This window comes from Physella acuta, unplaced genomic scaffold (assembly GCF_028476545.2).
Source record: "Physella acuta isolate Inbredline_101_S28 unplaced genomic scaffold, ASM2847654v3 ptg000770l, whole genome shotgun sequence".
NCBI classification, from domain to species: Eukaryota; Metazoa; Mollusca; class Gastropoda; family Physidae; genus Physella; species Physella acuta.
In genome coordinates this window covers 188070-210000 of record NW_026732288.1, presented here as the reverse complement: position 1 = coordinate 210000, position 21931 = coordinate 188070, and the positions used below count along the sequence as shown (strand labels likewise).

Below are 21931 nucleotides of genomic sequence, written 5' to 3'. Positions count from 1 at the left end.
TCAACAAATAGTGTTCAGAACAAAATTAAGAACAAAAATGTCTAGTACAGAACAAAGGCTTGTGTGGAAGGGGAGTGGAATGGGTCTAGTATAAAAAGTTTAGCATAGGCTTTAATACTGATAGATATGTACAGATGACATTACGTTCGAAATAATATAATTTATGGTGTAAAGTCAGCAGTCAACTACTTTTATAATGACACATTCGTTGTCTGAAGTCAACTTTCTGTGTTTAATTAAAATGTTGTCTGCAGTCAAATTCCTTTCTGTAACGAGACTTGTCTGCAGTCAACTGTAACGAGGCATGTCTAAAGTCAACCTCCTGTCTGTAATGAGACATGTCTAGTCAACCTCCTGTCTGTAATGAGGCATGTCTAGTCAACCTCCTGTCTGTAATGAGACATGTCTAGTCAACCTCCTGTCTGTAATGAGGCATGTCTAGAAAACTTCCTGTCTGTAATGAGACATGTCTAGTCAACCTCCTGTCTGTAATGAGACATGTCTAGTCAACCTCCTGTCTGTAATGAGGCATGTCTAGAAAACTTCCTGTCTGTAATGAGACATGTGTAGTCAACTTCCTGTCTGTAATGAGACATGTCTAGTCAACCTCCTGTCTGTAATGAGGCATGTCTAGAAAACTTCCTGTCTGTAATGAGACATGTCTAGTCAACCTCCTGTCTGTAATGAGACATGTCTAGTCAACCTCCTGTCTGTAATGAGGCATGTCTAGTCAACCTCCTGTCTGTAATGAGACATGTCTAGTCAACCTCCTGTCTGTAATGAGACATGTCTAGTCAACCTCCTGTCTGTAATGAGGCATGTCTAGAAAACTTCCTGTCTGTAATGAGACATGTGTAGTCAACTTCCTGTCTGTAATGAGACATGTCTAGTCAACCTCCTGTCTGTAATGAGGCATGTCTAGAAAACTTCCTGTCTGTAATGAGACATGTCTAGTCAACCTCCTGTCTGTAATGAGACATGTCTAGTCAACCTCCTGTCTGTAATGAGGCATGTCTAGTCAACCTCCTGTCTGTAATGAGGCATGTCTAGTCAACCTCCTGTCTGTAATGAGACATGTCTAGTCAACCTCCTGTCTGTAATGAGGCATGTCTAGAAAATTTCCTGTCTATAATGAGACACGTCTAGACAACGTCCTGTTATAACTAGACAAGTCTAGATTCAACTTCCTGTCTGTAACATGACTGTTGTCGCCCACAGCTAAAGAACGCCGCCGCCAACGTACTGCGGGAGACGTGGCTCATCTACCGCTACACCAAACTCGTCAAGAAAGTCAACGTCAGCAAAGTGCGCTCACACCAACGCAAATTTTTACAGGCTATTCACAGGTCAGTACAAAGGTCTAGGTCAGGGTACAGGGGTCGACCATAACTACAGGGTCCAATCAAATGTCATAATGTTATGGTCAAGTCTGCTGTATAGAGGTAGTGGATTAACAGATCAGCCGGAGGCCCGCGGACATTTAAAGACCGGGGGGGGGGGGGGGAGGCCTACCCCAAGAGCGTATGAAAGTTTTTGGGGTACGGGATGGGGGGGGGAACATAACACAAATTATAACACTACAAAGCACATCACACACAACAAATACGAAACACAACAGCACAAAACACAACACTCATTTAAAAACAAAAATTAAAAAAACATTCGATTTTGTTATCTATTTTAAATAACTTTTTCACTTATAAAATTTTGTAAATATTTTGGGTCAGCGATTAAAAGTATGGGAGATAATTGAATTCTTAAATACAGTTTTGTACACAAATTTAATTACATTATTTCAAATTGTATTTTATAAAAAATAAACTTATAATATATTATATACAAAAGCTGTTTAAAATTTACATTAAAAAGAATTCTGTCTTTTTCAAATTTTGATATATTGTCTTAATATAAGCTATACATTTAAACCGTGACGGAAGTTTACGGAAAATATATTTATATTTAAATACACACCGTGATAGATGATCTCGATGATTTGTGCATGCGGCAATAATTTTCCAACCATTTCTTTTACAGTTTGTATTTGCGCAGGGGTAGGCAACCCTGCGAGTCGCATGCGGCTCCCTAGATGTCAGGATGCGATTCGCCAGATCCATAATAATTATATTGCTTTATTTTCATAATTAATAAAAATATTATACTTCAAAAACAACTTTAAGCAAGATAAAAACAATGAGAATAGGAGGAGTAGAGTGTATAAAGACAGCTGCCAGCTGCTTGGGCACAAGGCCCAGCTCCACAGCTGTGCTGTGGCCAGCCCCGTGGCAGTGGTTCCGTGCTTTCCAAAACCGAAGTGCCATTTTTTTAAATACTTTCAACAGTAATTGTTATTTTATTCAGAAGGCCTTTATATGTGTCAGTGTGCATTAATTTGACTTAAATGACATAGTTTGTTAGTTATTAGCTTCTAAATTGGGTAGGGATAGTGCTAAAGTTATATAATTTGATTCTATTATCCTAGCAGAGCTAGCTAAAATACTTTGTTTTGTGGGAAAACATGTGTATGTTTTTATATGAATAAATAGTGTTTCATACTTAAACCCATTAATTTTAAATCTATTTACCTAATCTTAATCAAATACCATAATGTTGAAAAAAATATATTGTTGGTGGCTCTTTGAAAACTGGGAAATATTGTAATGTTTAATTTTTGGCTCATCCGCCTTAAAAGGTTGCCGACCCCTGTCTTAGCGTTCAAACATGTTTCTTGTCTGCTCTAGAATTATCTTCAAATTTAAGTTTCACACTATATTGACTAGATTTATCCACTGAACTGTATTGGTAATTTTAAAAATAAATTTCAGAGAGCGTAACTTATTTTAAGGGCTATAGTTTCTGATTGCAAAAACAAGTTGTAAATTTGCAGAATGAAGATTCCCGTTTTTTTTTTTTTTATAAATTAAAAAAAAAATAAGGAAGGAAAACGAAATAAAAAGCATCAAGTCTCCAGATGTATTTACTTTTAAAAAAAGCTCAAGGGGCCCTGGACCTGTGGGGTCCGTGGACATTTGGGGACCCTGGACCTTTGGGGTCCGTGGACATTGTCCACCATGGTAACATGGCTGTTACGCCACTGTATAGAGTATAGAGGTCATGTCAGATCAGAAAGGATCGGTCACGATTGCAAGTTTAAGTCACGTATATCTGAAATATTTTCTGATTTAAAATTGTGTTATGAGCCTCACTGATAGTTTTATTAGTTCCGATACTTTAAATTATGTAAATTAAAATCCGAAATCCTGGGTAAGTTTCTGGTAAATTTCTGCAGATTTTTCACGCAGTACGTAATGAAAAGAGCCACATTTTTCATTCCAAATATCTGGCGCGACACATAGTTTTACTGCTTTACTATAGATGTTTGATATAGATTCAACACCTTTCTGCAAGTTTTAAATGGGTGCTATTATGTATACACTGTTCAGCTATGTGGAATGTTGAAATTTCATATAATGTTATCGTCTCAGCACTAGTGTGTTCAGAAGTTGCTAGCATCCATTGATACTTATTGACACTGTCAGATATATTAAAATGCTTCCACTAAAGAGTACTGTAGACACGTGACTTTCCCAGAGAACTGGTTTGTTGACCTTTAACCCCAAATCTTCCCCAGTTTGCGGAGAGTGAAGATGGACCAAAGAAAACTGACGGAGAATCAGAGCACGTTAGTGGACATGGCCAAGGTAACTGACCTTTCCTCAATGTTGCACATCTGTTATTGTCTTGGTGTTCCCTGTCTACACATTTTGAAGGGGTGTAGGGGGGTGGTGTTTTAGCTACGTCCCATAAGGGGTGTAGGGGGTGGTGTTTTAGATACGTCTAATAAGGGGTGTAGGGGGTGGTGTTTTAGCTACGTCCAATAAGGTGTGTAGGGGGTGGTGTTTTAGCTACGTCCAATAAGGTGTGTAGGGGGTGGTGTTTTAGCTACGTCCAATGAGGGGTGTAGGAGGTGGTGTTTTAGCTAGTCCAATAAGGGGTGTAGGGGTGGTGTTTTAGCTAGTCCTATAAGGGAGGTAGAGACTTACTGGCTATAAGCTACCAAATGTCCTATAAGGGAGGTAGAGACTTACTGGCTATAAGCTAGGTCTTATAAGGGAGGTAGAGACTTACTGGCTATAAGCTACCAAATGTCCTACAAGGGAGGTAGAGACTTACTGGTTATAAGCTACCAAATGTCCTATAAGGTCCTTAGAAGAAGCGGTAAAGGAAGAAATGTCTAAGGTTTTAGGTCGGGCTAGCTCTTAATTATGACACCACTGACTCCTGAAATACAGGCTAATTAGGAAGTAATTATAGATAATAAGTGTACGCAAATCAGCAAGAGAATTTATATTTTAAACTTTTCTTTAAAAAATCGAATCGACCAAATCAGAAAGTAATATATTTTAATTGGCTTTATGATTGTTTAGAAGAATGGATATAAAACATTTGAGTCAATGTTTTTTTTTAAATTAAATCTTTTTTTATTTTTTATTTTATTGAACACCTGAGCAACAACCTTTTTTTAAATCCCACACAAAGCACGCCATGAACACACCCGGTTAGATCACACCACCCCCACCCCATCTCACCATTATCCTTGCACATCCCTTTTATTGTAACACACCCCTAACATCCCAACACACAGGTTTTGTAACACACTTAACTTCTTTCAAAATACTCCCACCCAAACTATTAATAGAAAACTTTCAAGGGATATAATCAAATATATCTCGCGTAATGTTTTACTTCCCCTAATTAGATTTTAATTTTTTTTTTCCTGCTGAAGGGGAATAGCTAAGTGTAGTTTAATATTTAAAATATTTTTTTAAATGCTAAAATGGAACTTGGAAATATTTTTTTAACTTAGCTGATCGATTGCAATAAATATAAAATAAAAAAAGATTATTTATGTATAAAAAAATCAATACACTTTTATTTCGACTATTGGAAGCTCAGAGGATGTCGCTTAATTTAATTTTAATTAAGATAAATCATTGGGGCTTTACAAGGCAAGACGTTAAATTGATGCGGCCTACAGATTCCTGTTGAATATTTATAGAGAATTAGACAACCCTCACATCGACACAGAATTAGGTTCTCACACACACATCCACACACAGAATTAGGATGTCCCCACCCACAGAATTAGGATGTCCCCACCCACAGAATTAGGATGTCCCCACCCACCCTCACACAGAATTAGGATGTCCCCACCCACCCTCACACAGAATTAGGGTGTCCCCACCCACAGAATTAGGATGTCCCCACCCACAGAATAAGGATGTCCCCACCCACTGAATTAGGATGTCCCCACCCACAGAATTAGGATGTCCCCACCCACAGAATTAGGATGTCCCCACCCACAGAATTAGGATGTCCCCACCCACAGAATTAGGATGTCCCCACCCACAGAATTAGGATGTCCCCACCCACCCTCACACAGAATAAGGATGTCCCCACCCACCCTCACACAGAATTAGGATGTCCCCATCCACCCTCACACAGAATTAGGATGTCCCCACCCACAGAATTAGGATGTCCCCACCCACAGAATTAGGATGTCCCCACCCACCCTCACACATAATTAGGATGTCCCCACCCACAGAATTAGGATGTCCCCACCCACAGAATTAGGATGTCCCCACCCACAGAATTAGGATGTCCCCACCCACAGAATTAGGATGTCCCCACCCACAGAATTAGGATGTCCCCACCCACCCTCACACAGAATAAGGATGTCCCCACCCACTGAATTAGGATGTCCCCACCCACTGAATTAGGATGTCCCCACCCACAGAATTAGGATGTCCCCACCCACAGAATTAGGGTGTCCCCACCCACAGAATTAGGATGTCCCCACCCACAGAATTAGGATGTCCCCACCCACCCTCACACAGAATAAGGATGTCCCCACCCACAGAATTAGGGTGTCCCCACCCACAGAATTAGGATGTCCCCACCCACAGAATTAGGATGTCCCCACCCACAGAATTAGGATGTCCACACCCACAGAATTAGGATGTCCCCACCCACAGAATTAGGATGTCCCCACCCACAGAATTAGGATGTCCCCACCCACAGAATTAGGATGTCCCCACCCACAGAATTAGGATGTCCCCACCCACAGAATTAGGATGTCCCCACCCACCCTCACACAGAATAAGGATGTCCCCACCCACTGAATTAGGATGTCCCCACCCACAGAATTAGGATGTCCCCACCCACAGAATTAGGATGTCCCCACCCACAGAATTAGGATGTCCCCACCCACAGAATTAGGATGTCCCCACCCACAGAATTAGGATGTCCCCACCCACAGAATTAAGATGTCCCCACCCACAGAATTAGGATGTCCCCACCCACCCTCACACAGAATAAGGATGTCCCCACCCACTGAATTAGGATGTCCCCACCCACTGAATTAGGATGTCCCCACCCACAGAATTAGGGTGTCCCCACCCACAGAATTAGGATGTCCCCACCCACAGAATTAGGATGTCCACACCCACAGAATTAGGATGTCCCCACCCACAGAATTAGGATGTCCCCACCCACAGAATTAGGATGTCCCCACCCACAGAATTAGGATGTCCCCACCCACAGAATTAGGATGTCCCCACCCACAGAATTAGGATGTCCCCACCCACAGAATTAGGATGTCCCCACCCACCCTCACACAGAATAAGGATGTCCCCACCCACTGAATTAGGATGTCCCCACCCACAGAATTAGGATGTCCCCACCCACAGAATTAGGATGTCCCCACCCACAGAATTAGGATGTCCCCACCCACAGAATTAGGATGTCCCCACCCACAGAATTAAGATGTCCCCACCCACAGAATTAGGATGTCCCCACCCACTCTCACACAGAATTAGGATGTCCCCACCCACATAATTAGGATGTCCCCACCCACAGAATTAGGATGTCCCCACCCACAGAATTAGGATGTCCCCACCCACAGAATTAGGATGTCCCCACCCACAGAATTAGGATGTCCACACCCACAGAATTAGGATGTCCACACCCACAGAATTAGGATGTCCCCACCCACCCTCACACAGAATTAGGATGTCCCCACCCACAGAATTAGGATGTCCCCACCCACAGAATTAGGATGTCCCCACCCACAGAATAAGGATGTCCCCACCCACAGAATTAGGGTGTCCCCACCCACAGAATTAGGATGTCCCCACCCACCCTCACACAGAATAAGGATGTCCCCACCCACCCTCACACAGAATTAGGATGTCCCCACCCACAGAATTAGGATGTCCCCACCCACCCTCACACAGAATAAGGATGTCCCCACCCACTCTCACAGAGAATTAGGATGTCCCCACCCACAGAATTAGGGTGTCCCCACCCACAGAATTAGGATGTCCCCACCCACCCTCACACAGAATAAGGATGTCCCCACCCACCCTCACACAGAATTAGGATGTCCCCACCCACAGAATTAGGATGTCCCCACCCACAGAATAAGGATGTCCCCACCCACAGAATTAGGGTGTCCCCACCCACAGAATTAGGATGTCCCCACCCACCCTCACACAGAATAAGGATGTCCCCACCCCCACCCACAGAATTAGGATGTCCCCACCCACAGAATTAGGATGTCCCCACCCACAGAATTAGGATGTCCCCACCCACAGAATTAGGATGTCCCCACCCACAGAATTAGGATGTCCCCACCCACAGAATTAGGATGTCCCCACCCACAGAATTAGGATGTCCCCACCCACAGAATTAGGATGTCCCCACCCACAGAATTAGGATGTCCCCACCCACAAAATTAGGATGTCCCCACCCACAGAATTAGGATGTCCCCACCCACAGAATTAGGATGTCCCCACCCACAGAATTAGGGTGTCCCCACCCACAGAATTAGGATGTCCCCACCCACTCTCACACATAATTAGGATGTCCCCACCCACAGAATTAGGATGTCCCCATTCACTCTCACACAGAATCAGGATGTCCCCAATGTAAACAATAGGATGTCCCTCATTTAAAGACATACGGGTTGCTATCAACGATTCCGCTGTCAGTCCACATTCATAAGGCTGTGTATCGGGTAGAAAATCTTGTTCGCAGACATGGTCAGCTTCTCACGATACCAGCGCTCTGGCATTAGAACACCGTAGACCTTACCCTGAGACCGATCCAACCTAACTCTCTGGTCAACTAAGCAGATAACCACCCCCCCTCCCTTCTCTCAGCAGGTTAATCTGCCCCCCCCCCCCCCCGAACCTCTCTCGACTACACATTAACATGTCGACTAATAGTTACAGCCCCACCCCGTTCCGAATGATGACCTTCACCTTTCTTCCTTTCCTTTTCTAGAGCATGGGTCACGCGGGTATTCTACCCAACCCCAGTGTGTATATCTCCATACCTCACGTCATTTTCCAACAGGTTGGACGCCATTTTATTTGCTTGCTCGTATGTCTCGTCTGCCATTAAACGCTTGTAGATGTGCGGCCGACACCTTGGCTGGGCCTGTAACCATTTCTCTGCGATTAGATGCTTGGGTAGATCGGGTGTTGTTTATTGCATGGTGTTCGGTGTTGTAGCCTCATCTATCCATAGAGTTGTATCGTGGTGCTGTCAGTGGTTGGCCATTTTATAACAACTGCCCAAAACATTTGAACTTTAAAAAATGATGTTGCTCCTCTGTTGTAGTCTTAAACGCTATAGTGAAGACATCACTAAACTTTCGCGACACATCAGGAAAATGGATGAGGTCCCAAAGTAGGTCAGTGCCACTTGATAGGTATATCAGCTGTTTTAAAAAGTGGAATAATTTTCATAAGAGTTTTTGTTGACATTTGGTTGGAGTATTCGGCAACTTGTAGAATGTCTTGGACTGCAAATAAAGGCACCAGACTAGCAAACACACCTTGGCAGACGTCAAAAATAGCTGTCATAGTTTAGATTGCATAGGAAATGTTATCAAGAGGCAGCTGTAATAGGTGAAGTTTTTAGAGAAGCTGGCACAAGGTCGATGGTTTCTATTGAATGTTACAAGCTTGGGGCTTGTCGTGTGTGAGATCTCTAAAGATGGAACATTCTAAAAGAGTAGCGCCACAAAGCAGGAGTATCGCCACTTGCTTGGCGAATATAACCAAAAGACAGGACACAGAAAAAAAAACGGGTAAAGAGCGAGAATGATTAAGCACGACAAATCTCTTGAATATTAAAAACTTACAGGCTTCACTAAAGCTAGCTTTACAAATCTCTTGAATATTAAAACCTTACAGGATCTATACATCAAGCAATCTCGTCAAATCTTAAAATGTCACCGAATAAATTAATCTAGTATTACAAATACATTTGAATCTTAAACCTGCAAAAATTAATTTCATGTAATTGTAATATGAAATAAATCAAAAATAATTTTGAATCAACTTTATTTTTTTTAAACGATGCTCATCCAAAAAGTGTCCAAAGGAATTTCTTCAATTCATGGCAACCTCACAACCACACAAACACATGTTAAACACATGGTCTAAACACCACATGTTCCCACAACACACCGTATCAAACACAACACACTATCAAACACAACACACTATATCGAACACAACACACTGTATCAAACACAACACACTGTATCAAACACAACACACTATATCAAACACAACACACTATATCAAACACAACACACTATATCAAACACAACATACTGTATCAAACACAACACACTATATCAAACACAAAACCACTAACGTCTCACAACAAAGGAATCAATCACCAGGTTTAAAAACCCTTTTGTTAGAATTTCACTGCTTATAACCAATATATTATTGCTTGTTGTATAATACTCGATGTTATGCATTTAAATGCATATATAGCATCATATATATAGTTATATATATACATATAATTGTTATAAACTATCAAAAGTATAGGTGAATTAAAATTCATTTTAAGTTAGCAATAATTTTTTAGTTATCTATTTTTTTTGTGTTGCTTTTTATTTAATCTCTAAGGCATTAATCATCGATGAAAATATACGTGCTTTTTGTATTTAAGTTCGATGTTTTACAATGATTTTTTAACAAAAGTTAATGCAGGCTCCAACAAATTGTTTACTGTTTTCTATTTTTTTTTTCTTTTATAGGCGTTTAAATATGTTTCTAGTCTAACGAACATACCTTGTTTGAAACTTGTATTCTTATTTGAATATATTGCTACGTTCTAACAATATAAGTAAAAGTAATATAAAACATTACAAAATAAAGGATAACAATAATTAATTTTAATTAAAACTTTTGGCTTTTAAAAAGCCAGAAAGAATGCATTTCTTTTAATTATGTTTGAAAATTATTGTGTTTTACTATCGGTAAGCGCATTTGAGTCAGGAATTGTGTCAGTTAATTTTGTTAGTGGTGGCGTTGCATGAGAACTGCATGGGACAATGACGTGTCAACACTAGACCAATTAGTAGGAGCCAATTAGTAGGAGCCAATTAGTAGGGCACTAGACCAATTAGTAGGAACCAATTAGTAGGGGCACTAGACCAATTAGTAGGGGCACTAGACCAATTATTATCGACAACACTAGACTTTTAGTAGGAGCCAATTAGTAGCAGCCAATTAGTTGGGCAACACTAGACCGATTAGTAGAAGCCAATTAGTTGGAGCCAATTAGTAGGGGCACTAGACCAATTACTTGGAGCAAAACTAGACCCATCAATAGTAGCCAATTAGTAAGGGCACGAGACCAATTAGTTGGGGCAAAACTAGACCAATTAGTTGGGCAAAACTAGACCAATCAGTAGGAGCCAATTAGTAGAACAACACTAGACCAATTAGCAAGACAACACTAGACCAATTAGTAGGCGCCAATTAGCGGGACAACACTAGACCAATTAGCGGGACAACACTAGACTAATCAGTATGGCCTTAGTTCTAGCTAAAACTACATGTAATCCCACACAAACAAACCAACCACACCCCGTACACTAATATAAGTTGTTGAGGATACAAAGCTATCTTTCTTTAAAAACACCATGATGGTTACGTAAAATTTACAACCATGGCTTGGTTTAGAATTAGAATTTGGTCAAGGCTAGAGTTATTGTTTGGGTTAGATCAGGGTTAAGACTAGGGTAGATAATCTATAACATGACCTGTTAATGTTTAATGAAAATTCGATGTTGAACTCGTTGGTCTCATTAACTGCTCATTTCTTTTTTTTAAACCGTTTAGGCAGTACCACTTACAAATAAAATGTAGGCAGTGACTCTTACAAAACAAATGTAGGCAGTGACTATTACAAAACAAATGTAGCCAGTGACTTACAAAAAAATGTAGGCAGTGCCTATTTTAGAACGAGTAACACATCAACAATAAATAAATGATAATGCCTGGTGACGAAAATTTCTCATATTTGAGCACAACAGCGGGGACTGGCGTGCAATTAAAATTAATGATTGCTATAAATAATAAATCAAGTTGCGGAAACCAATCGATAAGAACCACCCCTAATTTGGTCCAGAGGAAATTCGACTGAGTTATTATTAGTTCTAGCACACCTGTGGTCGTTTGACCTCCCGGGTCAAATGGAGCTGACACTGAAGAACCGGATATGACATATTATGTAGGCCTACTGCTAGGATGCTATCATATTGTTTTCTTTATATTTAAATATGATGTATACTAAATGTATACATATAGGGCCTATGTGTCTACGTGTAGTCATACGAATTCTGGTTTAAAAGTAAATTGTGGATGTTTTGTGAGGGCAATTAATTTGATATAATGAACAACCTATGTGGGCATTAGTTTTCAATGTGTTAAAAAGTGCTTAGTTCTGCCTAGCTGTGTCCAGCTTTGGTTAGCTGTTGTTCTGTGTCTGGTGACCTGCAGCTTTATACAGCTGTGTCCGGCTGACGCTTTGTGTCTGTTTCTGCCAAGCTGCGTCTAGTTGTGTCCACTTACGTTGTGTTTTGCAGAGTCTTGCAGTGCGCTAATGTATCCAGCCGTTTCTAGTTGTGTCTTGCTGTGTCTTGCCGTATCATGCCCTGTCTTGTTGTGTCTTGGCGTATCATGCTCTGTCTAGTTGTGTCTTGCTGTGTCTTGCTGTGTCTTGCCTTATCATGCTATCTTGTTGTGTCTTGGCGTATCATGCTCTGTCTTGTTGTGTCTTGGCGTATCATGCTCTGTCTTGTTGTGTCTTGGCGTATGTCTAGTTGTGTCTTGCTGTGTCTTGCTCTATCATGCTGTCTTGTTGTGTCTTGGCGTATGTCTAGTTGTGTCTTGCTGTGTCTTGCTCTATCATGCTGTCTTGTTGTGTCTTGGCGTATCATGCTCTGTCTTGTTGTGTCTTGGCGTATGTCTAGTTGTGTCTTGCTGTGTCTTGCTCTATCATGCTGTCTTGTTGTGTCTTGGCGTATGTCTAGTTGTGTCTTGCTGTGTCTTGCCTTATCATGCTGTCTTGTTGTGTCTTGGCGTATCATGCTCTGTCTTGTTGTGTTTCGCTATGTCTTGCTCTATCACGCTGTGTCTTGCTGTATTATGCTCTGTCTAGTTGTGTCTTGCCGTGTCTATGTGTGCTTTGCTGTGCCGACATTATCTAGCCCTGTGTCGGGCCTTATGTCAAGTCCTAAGTCAAGTCCTGTGTCTAACTAACCTAAACTATCTCTAACTAGCCTGCTCGACCTAACCCTAAAATTAACCTAACGCCCTAGACCCCATAGACCATATGTTTCCAGACCTGCCCAGCCTGTGACTCTCGTTTAAATGATACTGACCTGAATATTCAGCAGGCTCCGTATCAACTTACGTCACTTTGACGTGGATATGACGTAAGCATGGAATATGAGTAATTATGTTTCTCCTGTCGTGTCTCAGGTTTGAATCATTAACATTTGTATCAGTTACAAGATAAAATGGTTAGAAGTTCAAGGTCGACTATCTCCCATATTTTATTGATTAAATTCTTCGGTTACCCAGCTGTTGGCTCTTCTTACTCGGGTTTTGGCCGGAGTTCGTTTTTGGTTCGGAATTAAGTTTGGCTGGAACTAGTTTTTTGGTTCGGTATTGTTTTAGTTGTGGCCGGAGTTCGTTTTTGGTTCGGAATTAAGTTTTGGCTGGAGTTAGTTTTTTGGTTCGGTATTATTTTAGTTTTGGCTAGAGTTAGTTTTTGGTTCTGTATTATTTTAGTTTTGGCTGGGGTTAGTTTTTGGTTCGGAATTAAGTTTTGGCTGGAGCTAGTTTTTGGTTCGGTATTATTTTAGTTTTGGCTGGAGTTAGTTTTTTGGTTCCAAATTATTTTAGTTTTGGCAAGAGTTATTTATTAGGTTTCTAAATATTTAGTTTTGGTTGCAGCGTGTTTTTGTTTTTGGTTTATTTTTGGGATTTTGGAATGTTTTAATTTTGGCTTCGGTTGGTTTGGATTAGGGATAACTTCTTTTTTGTCACTAGTAGGTTTGTTTCAAAAGTATTTTAGTTTTTGCTTCAGTATGTTTTTTTTTTGTTCAGAATTATTTGAGTTTTGGGTACAGTCAGTAGTACTCGCAAATATAAAAGTTTTCAGTTAAACCTTGAATTATTTTAACTCAATTGCTATCAATTTTGTTGAGAACTATTTCAGTAGTAAATGTTGGTCCATCTATCACACAGATCCATTCGAGCAATTTGAGTAGTATGTCCTGAGTGTTGGTCACTCTATCACGCTAATCCACTTAGCCTAAATCGGGTGGCTGTTTGACCAGTCTGCTAATAGGATTTGGCACTTTACTTTTTGCTTTTGAGTCGTGCCCAATTGAGAAGTTCGACATCCGATCGAATCTGAAAATCGATTCTGCAAACGCTTGAGCAAAAAAATATCTTACATGCGTCAGAGCAGTGAGTCTGGTGACGCTATATCAAGCTTAGTGATGTTGTATGACGCCATACTACAGTCTGACGCCGTAGTTCTGTCGAACGCCACGGTGCTGTGGTGCTATTGACTATAATAAAATCACGGTGCTGTAGTGATATTGACTATATTAAAGTCACGGTGCTGTAGTGATATTGACTACATTAAAGTCACGGTGCTGTAGTGCTATTGGTTATACCACAGTCAAAGTGCTATAAAGTCACGGTGCTGTAGTGCTATTGACTATATTAAAGTCACGGTGCTGTAGTGCTATTGGTTATACCACAGTCAAAGTGCTATAAAGTCACGGTGCTGTAGTGCTATTGACTATATTAAAGTCACGGTGCTGTAGTGATATTGACTACATTAAAGTCACGGTGCTGTAGTGCTATTGACTATATTAAAGTCACGGTGCTGTAGTCCTATTGACTTTATCAACTGTCACGATGCTATAGTCCTGTTGACTATATTAAAGACACGGTTCTATAGTCCTGTTGACTATATTAAAGACACGGTGCTATAGTCCTGTTGACTATATTAAAGTCACGGTGTTGTAGTCCTATTAACTATATTAAAGACACGGTGCTATAGTCCTGTTGACTATATTAAAATCACGGTGCTGTAGTCCTATTGACTCTATCAAATGTTTTGTGTAAAATCAATAATTGCCAGCTGGTTTGGTCGGTGCCCGCTTTAATTTCCTGCAAATTCTGATGGAGGTCACAATGACCTGTTTCCTGAAACATTTTGTCAACAAAGTTTCCCGTTAATGCAGTCATGCGCACACTTGGTCAACATTCCTGCTGTTTCATGGGAGGGTGGGGCCGGGGGGAGGGGGGGGGGGGGTATTTGAGGTTATCTACACACGGGCATGCAATGTATGCCGGATGTCAGGTCCCTCCCCCCCTCCCCCACCCCCGGGCCGTGTAGTTTCCCGTGCCAGCGGAGACAATAATCTGGATCTGATGACGTAAGGGCAAGCAGGTCGACCCCCCCCCCCCCCAGTCTGTGTTGAAGAAGACAGTCTGCCACCCCACGCAGCTCATGTAGCCATGCTAAGACCCATTAGCACGACACAAAAACCTAATTCGGCTTTCAATACGGCGGGTGGGGGTGCTTATACCGACCAAATCAATATGAAATTGTTGTAATTTCTAAAATATTGAAAAATTATTTATCGATTTATTGGTCTTTGATTAGTTATCAAAAAGACTTCCAATCAATTATTCCATCGTCTCTTTTTTTATTAATCTATGACTTGCAACAATTGATCTTTTAGGCTTTTGATTAAATAAATTCTTGACAGCAGCCTCTAATTTAGAGTTTTCCCTGTATTTAAAAAACACAACAAACACAATGCATCTAGCTGGGATTGTTTTATCAGTACAATAATTTTGATTTTTCCCTGTACTTAAAAGTGATGCACCAACAAACACAATGCATCTAGCTGGGATTGTTCTGTCAGTACAATAATTTTGATTTTTCCCTGTACTTAAAAGTGATGCACCAACAAACACAATGCATCTAGCTGGGATGTTCTCTCAGTACATGCCCAGTCTGGCTCTATCGTTGCTGAGTTTTGGATGTTGTCTGGTCCTGTATTTACTGAGTTTTGGATGTTTTGTTTCACCCACAGACGCAGACAAACATCCACGAGCTGGTGGTAGAGATGCACAGCAACCAGACGGCCATGGAGAAGCGGGTCACCAAAATAGAGGAGAAACTCTCTCAGCTACAGGTGAGTCTGTTACACCTGTCAGTTCATTGCTGGGTAATTACTCACGGTATAATACACACTAAACCAATCCTTATCCAGCTCCATATCCCTAACCTTATCCCTAAATATATTCGTAACCAAATCACTAACCCTATCCCAAACCCTATCCTTAACCCAAATTCCAACTCAAGCCCTTACCTATCCTTAACCTATCCCGATCCGTATCACTATCCAGTGTTTCAGGCATCTCGCTGGAGCACGCCCACCGCCCTGCCCCCTTCCGGAATGATAAAGTATATAATTTATACTGAAATACAAACTTTGACCTGTATCCGAACCCACCCACCCACTGCCCCCCCCCTGTAGTTTTAATAACTACCCTGAGAAAAACGTGAGCAAGACGATAGTGACGATATAGGTTATTGTGAAGGACTTAGACGGGAGAGAAGAGTAATGTCGTGTCTCTTCTCTCTCTATTACTTACTTATGGCTACATAACTTTTTATTACTCTTTGTTATTAATGGTCCATAGTGGTTACCTTATAAATTGTATAGATCCTTTATCCCAGGTCCACCTAGACACACTACCTGAGCTTATTTCTCCTTTATCCTAGGTCCACCTTGACACACTACCTGAGCTTATTTCTCCTTTCTCCTAGGTCCACCTTGACACACTACCTGAGGTTATTTCTCCTTTCTCCTAGGTCCACCTTGACACACTACCTGAGCTTATTTCTCCTTTATCCTAGGTCCACCTTGACACACTACCTGAGCTTATTTCTCCTTTCTCCTAGGTCCACCTTGACTTACTACCTGAGCTTATTTCTCCTTTATCCTAGGTCCACCTTGACACACTACCTGAGCTTATTTCTCCTTTCTCCTAGGTCCACCTTGACTTACTACCTGAGCTTATTTCTCCTTTATCCTAGGTCCACCTTGACACACTACCTGAGCTTATTTCTCCTTTATCCTAGGTGCACCTTGACACACTACCTGAGCTTATTTCTCCTTTCTCCTAGTTCCACCTTGACTTACTACCTGAGCTTATTTCTCCTTTCTCCTAGGTCCACCTTGACACACTACCTGAGCTTATTTCTCCTTTCTCCTAGGTCCACCTTGACACACTACCTGAGCTTATTTCTCCTTTATCCTAGGTCCACCTTGACACACTACCTGAGCTTATTTCTCCTTTCTCCTAGGTCCACCTTGACTTACTACCTGAGCTTATTTCTCCTTTCTCCTAGGTCCACCTTGACACACTACCTGAGCTTATTTCTCCTTTATCCTAGGTCCACCTTGACACACTACCTGAGCTTATTTCTCCTTTATCCTAGGTCCACCTTGACTTACTACCTGAGCTTATTTCTCCTTTCTCCTAGGTCCACCTTGACACACTACCTGAGCTTATTTCTCCTTTATCCTAGGTCCACCTTGACACACTACCTGAGCTTATTTCTCCTTTATCCTAGGTCCACCTTGACACACTACCTGAGCTTATTTCTCCTTTCTCCTAGGTCCACCTTGACACACTACCTGAGCTTATTTCTCCTCTATCCTAGGTCCACCTTGACACACTACCTGAGCTTATTTCTCCTCTATCCTAGGTCCACCTTGACACACTACCTGAGCTTATTTCTCCTCTATCCTAGGTCCACCTTGACACACTACCTGAGCTTATTTCTCCTCTATCCTAGGTCCACCTTGACACACTACCTGAGCTTATTTCTCCTCTATCCTAGGTCCACCTAGATACACTACCTGAGCTTATTTCTCCTCTATCCTAGGTCCACCTAGATACACTACCTGAGCTTATTTCTCCTCTATCCTAGGTCCACCTAGATACACTACCTGAGCTTATTTCTCCTCTATCCTAGGTCCACCTAGATACACTACCTGAGCTTATTTCTCCTTTATCCTAGGTCCACCTTGACACACTACCTGAGCTGATCGCCAGCACTATTGCAAGCGTCCAGCAGAGGCAGGAGGCCACAGACATGCGCATTCCTTTAACCCGACCCCTGGCGGACTTCACCGGGCTGAGACGGAGCACGAACCCCCGGCAGCGGCGGCCCTTTCAGCAACAGTTCTCCCTGCGCGAGATGCCCCTGTACGACCGGACCGGTCAGGACACCAGCGACCAAATCACGGCTGACCAGGACTCGGTGGCGTAGCCCGACCCCCCCGGGCTCCGGCCCTTCACCTGATGCTCGACCCGTGGCTCCAGAACACGCTCGTCCCTGATGACGTCACAGCACCGGTGTCACTGTGACGTCACAAGACGAATACGTGTTCTGTGAAATCCCGTATCTGTTTTGCTGTGAATGTCAGAAATCGTCGCTATGACGACGGTTTCCGTGTGACGTCAGAAGACCAACGCATGTGCTGTGACGTCACAAGGCCAGCATTTGTTTCGCAGTGGGCGGGCAGACAGGCAGACATCTCGTTATAAATTAATTAAATTCCCGCACTGATCATGGGAGAAAAATCTTCAATCCAAAGGAAGCAACTCCTGGTTTATATAGCCTAATTTGTTTTCACTTCAGTGTTGGAATCTGTTGGATTACCTCCCCGTCGCCCAACAAAGAACACCATTAGAGCAGCGATCAACAACCAAAAAATCAACGCCAGTTAAAATAGAGATGTGACGTAAGGGTGTCGTTGCCCTGTGTGACGTTCAGATAGGGATCAGGGATTGGTCGCCATAGCAACGGCTGTGTGATATCAGCGTCGTCAAGGTGACGGCAGTGTGATAGCAGAGGTCGTCATGGTAACGGGTGTGTGATAACCGTGAAACAGCATACTCTGTCCGTCACTAACTCGGTGAAGTGCAGCAAACGGGCTCGGATTGTTTCACCCAACATCTGTATGGCTATATGTGGATGTGTCACGTTGCTGCATGTCTGTCACACACCTCTGACGTCATCCATGTCACGTGACTGCTTCCATCCATCTTCAGGTTCCTCGGCTTAACGGTTTTTTACTCGTCGAAAAAAAAAAATATTTGCGGGAGTTTATCCCAGTATGTGTACACATTTAATCCTTCTTATTTCTACACGAATCACCAAAGATTGGAAGTGAGAAATTAACCCTGTACAAAACATAGACAGTCGTGCCCAAATGCTAAACATGAATGAACTGATCACAACTCACCAAAGACCGGACCTCGCCCTCCTGCCCGCCCTCAGACATGAGCCAACTCTCTGCCAATCGATACCGACAAAAACACATTCCTTTTTTTCTCTCTCTCAGCCCGGGGGTCGCTGTCCATCACTGTGGCTGTCCTCGCTAGCCAACAGCTGTCCTGTGTGTCGCCAGACAGCAACGTTTTAATGTTCCCTGGGTGGTCGTTTCCTTAAGGTCACCAGGCTGTAGTGTCCCTAAGCTCAGCGACTGGCATTGTGCCCAAGTTAAACAACTAGCTATAATGGCTACCAGCTAGCTAGTCCCTAAGGTCAGCAGCTAGCTGTGCCCCTCAGGTCAGCAGGCTGCGGTTTCGTTAAGGTCAGAGGGTAGCTCTGCCCATAGGGGCACCAGGCTACATTGTCCTTAAGGTCAGCAGCTAGCTGTACCTTTAAGGTCAGCAGCTAGCTATGCCCATAAGGTCAGCAGCTAGCTGTACCTTTAAGGTCAGCAGCTAGCTATGCCCATAAGGTCAGCAGCTAGCTATGCCCATAAGGTCAGCAGCTGACAATGTGCCAAAGTCAACCAGTTAGCTATTTTGACCACTATCTAGAAATGTCCCTAAGGTCACAACCAATGTCCCTAAGGTCACAACCAATGTCCTGAAGGTCACTAGTAATGTCCCTAAGGTCACTAGTAATGTCCCTAAGGTCACTAGTAATGTCCCTAAGGTCACTAGTAATGTCCCTTAGGTCATTAGTAATGTCCCTAAGGTCACAACCAATGTCCCTAAGGTCACTAGTAATGTCCCTAAGGTCACAACCAATGTCCCTAAGGTCACTAGTAATGTCCCTAAGGTCACAACCAATGTCCCCAAGCTAGCGACGCGCCTGTGAACCCACCATCAGATATTTGCCTTGTGTATAGAATTATCGCTCCATGTTGATGCAACGTCATACAGTGTAAACATGAAAAGATGTTTTTTTGTTTTATGTTTCTTCTTTGACACCAAATGAATGGCATTTAACCCCATCGACACGAGTGCGTTCAATGAATAATTCAATGTCGTGGCTGCGTTTTGTAGCGCCAACTCTTTGACCTTTAACCCGCCACTCGTTTCATCATCTTAATAGATTCATAATGAAAGGTCATGTATAAACATCTATTTCAGCCCTCCCCCTTCCCTTTTACATTCAGTGTTGATTAAAGACATAAAAACGAGTCTATTTAAGTAGGTCACCATATGCTGGTTACATCGTGTAAGTAGGTCATTAGCAATTTGTTACATATTAAAGTAGGGCACCTAAGTTTTTACATTATATAAGTAGGTCATCATCAGTTGGTTACATTGTAAAAATAGGCCATCTTGATTTTAACGCAAAGTAAGTAGGTCATTATCAGCTGATTACACAATGTAATTAGGTCACTGTATTTTGAAAAACTAGGGTACCCTTAAATCATCCTCAAAGTTGCCTTGGGGCAACTAAAATTATCGCTACCTAAATAAGATCATCAATTGAATTTAAACATCTTCATAGAATTAGATCTTTAGCATATTACATGTCTTTGGGATGATGGGTAATATTTGCTTTCTATGGCCAATTGATGGGCGATATTTACTGTCTTAGACAATCTGACAGACGTTGTCTTACAGAGCTGCCCCAGATGACAGGCTTCATGTCATATGACGTCATGAAAGTCATTGCTGACCAGGTGTAGTGGACCTCTAACTTTAATTATATTTACATCACCACTTTGGGAAAACTGTAATTTATGTCTAAAACATCTGTAAATGTTTGCTAATTAATTGATAGAAGTAGGTTCGGGATGTTAATAAGTGTGCATTAATTTCTTGCCAGCAGGCGCCCCTGGGTGGGGGTTTGACATGGTCAGACTGTTGGATGTGGGTGTTGAGAGACGTTGTTGTGGCTACAATACAAGTCGCTACTGTTGTTTAGTTACCATAGTTACCAATGCCTTTAGTGTACATTACTCGTTAGCTACACCGATTAGCTGAAACTTCATGCATAGCTGTGATCGCCTGTCCTGTCTCTATGTTCAAGTGTGTACATCAAAATTTGATACATGTGTACATCAGTTGTAAAAAAATTGATATTTGATGGATTTAGTCTTACATGAATAATGTACTTTGTCTTAACTTAATATTCAGTGGTTTAATGTACACACGTAACTCGCCGGGCTTTGTGATATAAATAAAAATATTAATTCCTCTATGGTATCTTTCAAACAGCTCGTGTCATACTAGTTAGTTTATTAGAGATAATTAGACACGTTAATTAGACACGCCGGGGTGTACATGCTCATTATGTATGTGGGTAGTTTTGATAATTTCATGAATACTAGTACATATATGCTAGTTTTGGATAGTATTGATAATGTGTTCGTGAACACTGCTAGATATATGCTTGTTATATATCTAGATAGTGTTATAACTATGAACACTAGATATATGCTTGTGTTGGGATAGTATTGGTATGTTCGTGAACAGATAATTATGTTCTTTAGTATGACATTTATTAAGGCGGAGGTTCTCGCTATACATATATGTACATACAACTTTTACATATATGTACACAGACGTTTTACATAAAGCTTTTACACGTAACTTTTAACACTAAATTTAATTAATAATTAATATGGACACAAGCCTTTACTAAGTCATGTTTACACGGTGTTTTTTTAACTGCAGGTACTGGAATACACTTTTTAAATAAAACTACACGAAATGATTATTAATAGTTTATCACTTTACCGATAGGCCTACAAATTTCTTGTGCAGGATAAATTTAAGAGCTGTTTTTAACAGTGCTGTTGCAAATAATTTTTACAAAGTACTTACACAAGTTAAGTGTATTAAGTACTTTTACAGATTAATTGTATTGAGTACTTGTACAAATTAATTGTATTAAGTAATTGTATTGAGCTAATATGTACACTAAAAAGTTTACTAAAATATGAACACAAAAACTGTACACGCCATGTACACAAAGCTTTTACATACGTACACTGAATTTTGTATCCTGAACTGTTCAATAAAATCTGTTGTTCTATTTTCGACGAATTGTTTTCCTCTGTTCGTTGTTTCTTTTTAATAGAATGTGGCGATTTCTATAAACACAGTGTTTCTTTCAGGCATCTCTTCGGAGGGCACCGCCCCCCCCCCCCTCCCCTAAGCACGTTTACCTCTCCCCTGCCCCCTCGAATGAT

General features: G+C 41.5%; 1 protein-coding gene across 2 annotated transcripts in view; it reads left to right on the top strand.

The window, feature by feature from the left end:
- Positions 1 to 21786, top strand: part of LOC131950545 (small conductance calcium-activated potassium channel protein 2-like) — a 52049-nt gene extending 30263 nt beyond the window's left edge. The window contains exons 6-10 of one of the 2 annotated variants that reach the window (XM_059312753.1): positions 1219 to 1346; positions 3629 to 3698; positions 8344 to 8415; positions 15503 to 15604; positions 17503 to 21786. In XM_059312753.1, coding sequence (XP_059168736.1) covers positions 1219 to 1346; positions 3629 to 3698; positions 8344 to 8415; positions 15503 to 15604; positions 17503 to 17754 — 624 coding nt within the window. In that variant the 3' untranslated portion in view covers positions 17755 to 21786. The remainder of the gene's footprint in view (positions 1 to 1218; positions 1347 to 3628; positions 3699 to 8343; positions 8416 to 15502; positions 15605 to 17502) is intronic. The other variant, XM_059312755.1, reaches the window with a different exon arrangement.
- The last annotated feature ends 145 nt before the right edge of the window (positions 21787 to 21931 follow it).